The sequence below is a fragment of the Cariama cristata genome, unplaced genomic scaffold (assembly GCF_000690535.1).
Source record: "Cariama cristata isolate BGI_N322 unplaced genomic scaffold, ASM69053v1 scaffold11110, whole genome shotgun sequence".
Taxonomy (NCBI): Eukaryota; Metazoa; Chordata; class Aves; order Cariamiformes; family Cariamidae; genus Cariama; species Cariama cristata.
Genome location: NW_009596396.1, coordinates 5,980 through 11,371, shown reverse-complemented (window position 1 = coordinate 11,371; position 5,392 = coordinate 5,980). Strand labels below are relative to the sequence as shown.

At 36.7% G+C, this 5,392-nt stretch overlaps 1 protein-coding gene across 1 annotated transcript in view; it reads left to right on the top strand.

The window, feature by feature from the left end:
• Nucleotides 1-5,392, top strand: part of LOC104166090 — a gene marked incomplete at its 3' end in the record, with an annotated part of 20,599 nt that overhangs the window by 11,042 nt on the left and 4,165 nt on the right. The window contains 1 exon segment of the mRNA XM_009705915.1: nt 2,508-2,615. Coding sequence (XP_009704217.1) covers nt 2,508-2,615 — 108 coding nt within the window.

Genomic DNA, 5,392 nt, shown 5'->3' with positions numbered 1-5,392 from the left:
AGAGCGTAAGGTGAGCAGAAGTGAGCAGCAGTCAGCGACCAGGGCAAGGTTACAGGTGACCATGAACCTGCTTTCACAAGAGAGCGATTGTGTGTCTGCCAAAGCACCTCTGCTGTCTCGTAGATGTGGGGCTAAGAAAGGCCTTACAATGAAAGTGTCCATTGTGGAATGAGGATCAAATTTAAATCCAAAGTACCTTAGACACTCCTGAACATCTTTTATCTTCCTTAGGGAAGTCATATGACTAAGGCTTGAAACTTTATTGCTCAGTACTAAGGACTAAACCTTTAAAGTCTATGATCCTCCCTATTCTCCACACTCATGGTTAGACTCTCTGCTGTGTTTGGTGGAAAAATATGCAAGGAGTTAAATTGTAAGGGCAGAAGGGACAATTGGGGATTTTCTGGACCGATGTATATGTATTAATCATGAAATTTTAACCAGTAATTTCTACATTAGACTCTACATGTCTGGTTAAGCTAGACTATAGTTAGAAAACCTAAACGTTCTTGACTTAAAGGCTTGGTGACAGTCCAGTGGGCTTTATATTATTTTGTGTAAATTATGCTCGTGATTGATTATTCCCCATTTCAAAGATAATTTGCAAGGTATTTCTTCTAAATTCACTTAGCTTCATTTTCTGTCTAATTGACATTTTCTTATCTTTGCTAAATGTAACCAACAGATATCAAAAATCTCTCTCCCACGTACATTTGCAGATTATGCTTAAGTAATTTTCAGTCTTTTTATAGAAGTGATGGTTTCCGTAATGTCTCAGTGTAAAGTTGTGTTTTCTAATCAGTAGTTCATTCTTGTGGCTTTTTTTGTCAGCTTTTCAGATTATCAGTGTCCTTTATAAAACACAAGCTTAATTGAATACAGTACTGAGTAAGATTCTCACTAAGGTTCTTTACAGAATAGGAGTACTCCTCTCTTTATGTTTGATGCTCTCTATATCCCCAAAATATATTTTTACTTTTAAATATTGTCCTTTTAACTCTGTTCAGTTGATCTTTCTCAGTGAACCTAGTCAATGCTTTGGCTGTCCTAGAAATAATGACTTACATTCATGATTTTGGTGGTACTTTACATTTCATTATATGAAATGAGCTAGAGGTCCTACATCGTTTCATTCTAACTACTCTTGTTACTGCTTTGCACTGCACCCTGTTTTTTTCAGCAGGTTCTATAAACTTTAGAAATTTCTGGTTTCTATTTAGCTTCAGATCAATGTCAGGGATGTAAATTGCTTTTTCACACTCCAAATTTTGCATCCATTTAATGAGACAAAAAGTGCTATGAGTCTGCGTGTTGTAGCTGACTGCTGGATTTTTGGTCGTGCGTTATCTTAAAGATTAATATATTAAGAGTTAACAAATGGAAGATAAAAGATTGATAAATTTTGTTGTTGATGTGAGGAACCTGATGCTTTTTCAATGTTATTTTATAACTTGGGTATCTGCATTTTGTAGCTGTGCTGGTGGCTGAAGATTTAGATCAGACTTTGTTATGTAAGATGGGAACTCTGCAGGAATCCACCTAATTCAGCCCGAGTTTCTTTGATGTTTACCTCCGCTAATAAAAAAATTAGGAGCCTGGCCAAGGTTACATGGCTGTTGAGAGATCCCAGTTTGAAACATTCAGAGCTTTGCAGTTTGAAAGTAGCTGAAAGTGAAACCTCTGAGAACTAAGGAAGATGTGGCCTGGGGGTGAAACCCAAAAGGTAGCGGTTGCAGAAGGCGATAGCCCTTTGACTGATCCCCATGCTGGTGGTTGTCTGAGAAAAAGAAGATTTACCTAAAGCGTCAAGCAAAGCTGAATTTTTTAGGCAGGAAAATGGTTGCATGTGCCTTTTGCTGTTTTATCTCTTAGCCTCTCTTGTTTGTTATGTTCCTATGGATAAATAAATAATGTGCTGCGTTGAGCAAGCTGTTCTCTGTCACTACCTTTTCACACTGGTCATAACTCCCAGAGGGAAGTCGGTGGAGGGGCCATTAACCAGCTGGACCTGCTGCGGACACCTGTAACCTGGTGACCCAGTCAAAGTGTGGGGGTGATTCACTGAATTTCTTCTGAGAGAAGTACCGTCTGCTGTACTTTCCAAGAACTACTGAAGACTTCTTCCTTGCTTGGAAGAGGCACCTACAGAGAGACTGAGAAACAGGTCGAAGGATCTACTTGATCCTCATGCTTGACACAAGAAGTGTGTATTCAGATTATTATTATCCATGTCATTAATAAGACTAAAATCCGTAGAAGTTATTTTGCCATCTCTCATTAGTTTATAAAGTAATGTGTATGTGTTCCTTTATTATGAAGCAGAAGTGCGTTATATGTGGCTTGACGGTCAGCAAGTGGCTGAGAATGGGGTGCTGAGATGGATGTGCAAACACTGATTTACAGCATGACAGGAGAACTCAAAAGTCTTTCAGAAATCATGGGAGAAGCATATTATATTTTTTTATCTTCTAAAAACTGTGATATAATTATGTATTCTTCATTTTCAGAATGGAGAAACAGGTAAAGAATCAGAAGAAGATAAAGACGCAAACAAGTCTGAGATCAGTGTAGTGTTTGAAATCGCTTTGAAGCGCAATATACCTGTCAGTTTTGAGGTATGTGTCACATATTTGTCTGTTTGCTAAGAAAATATTAAAAAAGTACCACTAAAACTCAACACAGTTAATAATATTAATACATTGTAAATATGACATTTAAATTCATGTAAATCATAAATAAAAAAATTGGTAGTGTATCAGAGTCTAAGACACTGAGTTTTTACTATTAAATTAGGTGTTCTTTCAGAAGTATTAGAGACCTAATATTTGGTTGCAAAGAAGTGGATGGCAGAAAGACAGTTCAAGCATCTTCTGTATAGCGCTGTGGGATTAGAATCGGTAGCCACACTCAATCTGATATGAAATAATCTTCAAAACAGTCAGCCAAAGTCTTTGCTTTAACTGTAGACATTTGTACACTATAAAAGTTCCCGTTGAGATATTTTGCATCCGATGCATTGTTCTCAGAAATTTATATCTTTTGATCTTCCACACTGTTTAACTCCTTATCTATCTCTATTTAAACCTTCATGTTTTTTTTTCTCATCTTGTGTTTTTTTTCTCATCTTACATGATTTTATCTCTGAACCTGCTTCTGACACTTTTGTTTACCTTAAGCAATAAAGAATATTTGGAATAGCTCCAATGCTATCAATGAACTAACTATGGGAGAATGAGTGATAGTAACAGGAAAATTTTTTCCAATGAGAAATTTCTTACACAAGCTGATTGTAAAAATCTAATGTTGTTGTGGTAGGAACCACCAGACTTTCAAGCTGTTTTTTTTCTCTTTTTTTCTCTTTTTTTTTTTAAATGCAGAAAATACTAATGTAAGTGGTTCTTTAAGGTTTTATTTTTCTGCTTTTTGTTTTACATTTAAACTAAGTATATATGGGGGATGCGGGTGGTGCCTATACTGGTGATGGTTATTTTCTCCAGTGCTTTTTCCTTTTGAAGTATAGGCACATATTTGCATGCCAAAAAAAACACCTATGCTGTGGCATGCCTTATAGTGTACTGCATGCAGTTTACTGACATGTTTGGCCCATATCCATGAATTGGCCGATGTCAAATGAGCTATTTGGACCTTCGTAGAAATCTGAGAAGTCTCTCAGAAGGTAGGTAAGAGAGCCAAAGATGAAGAATATTGTTTTTGACTAAGGAATTCCTCAGTATAACAAACGCATGTGTGCTTCGTGTATGTGGTCTGTGTAATATGGACTAATTAGAAAGTTAAGAGAATGTAAAATCTCAAGGATAAAACTGGGGTGTCTGGGGGTGTTGGCGTATCAATTTGCAGCTCATGGAAAGAACATAACTTATATAAGATCAGATATAATGGAAACACATCTGTGTTTCGAAAAGGAAGCTCGTGATTAACGTTTCGGTTTTCACACATCATTTTCTACCTTAAGTATTTAAAAGTGTTTGGAATAGTTCCGTACAAATCAATACACTAAAATAACAAGGAGGTGTATGCTCACAGGTCACAGAATAGCTCGGTGGTTGGAAAGAAAAGAGGGATAGTGCTTTGAATGTCATCTTAACTTCATTCCTGTGTTTCAGCTTATTTAAGGGAGAGCATTTGGTAAGGAGAGAATGAAGGCAGAGATACTTAGTACAAGAAAAGTCTAATGTGTCACTTGCCAAAGAATGTTAACAACATTGAAAAAAGACACTTTCTTCTCTCCTGACAGGTTTTGTGTTATTTCTTGCCTTTAAATCTCTAAGTGTAGGTGACATTCTTAAATAGAGTTTTAAATGAACTCGGTACTGGCTTATGTTTCAATAAAACTGCTAAGCAATTATGAGTAATCCCCAGGATCTGATGTTTCTAATAGGATTTTATTTACAAATGGTTTTGTGTTATTCCAGGCAGGCATCAAAGCTTTCTCTAGCTTTTTTTTCGGTGTGCGATAGCTATAAAATGATCTGCCTTTTCTTCATCTGATGAAGCTTTAGCCAATGTTCTGACAGTGCTGTGTTATGCAACAAAGTAATGGTCATAAAGATACGTAAAGTTCTGTGTAAACACGTCCTCAGAGTTGCACCAGGGGTGGAAAATAGGAAGAGCCTGCAGAACCCCACAAGTTTCTTCTTTCTATCCCGTTTCATGTAATATGGCTAGTTTTAATTGCCTAGGAACTTTAAGATGAGTTTTAAGGAATTTCTATCGATTAAATCGTTAACTGAAATAAAAACCTTCAATTCTAACAAAGAACAAGCTTTATTCCATACTTGTCACTGCTGTATCCTTAGCTAACCTTTATTCATCAACTTTTAAATCAAAATGCAACTCCTCTAAGGCATTTGTGGGACTCTCAATGAACAATATTTAAGGAGGGGTACAAACCTGATTGCTGTAGGAGTTGTTAGAATAGCTGTAAAATGGTCATTTTGCTTCTCATTCCTTCCTTGACAGTAGGCTGAAATCTTACTTTTTTCAGTCCTTTTGCAACATATATGTTTTTTATTTCTGACTTCTCAGTACGGAGTTGGGTGAGCCTAGAAGACATAACTGAGGTTAACACCTTCAGGTATTAGAATATGTTGAGGTGTTTCAGGCTGTCATTTTATTTTCAGTACTTTTCTTTGGATCAGAGTATTCTTTCTTTAGACTAGCAAATACAATAATATATTTTTTTCATTTTCAGTATCAGGTGTGAGGGGATAGAGTGCCTGAACAGGCAAATTTTTCACCCCTCAGTCCCCTTCCAGTGTTCTGCTGGGAAAAAGAGTTGCAGTTTCTTCTGTCCCTGTCTTATCACAGTGAGGCAGAGAGATTCTGTATTTTGAACCAGGAATAGACTGAATTGCTGACTCTGGGAGACTGA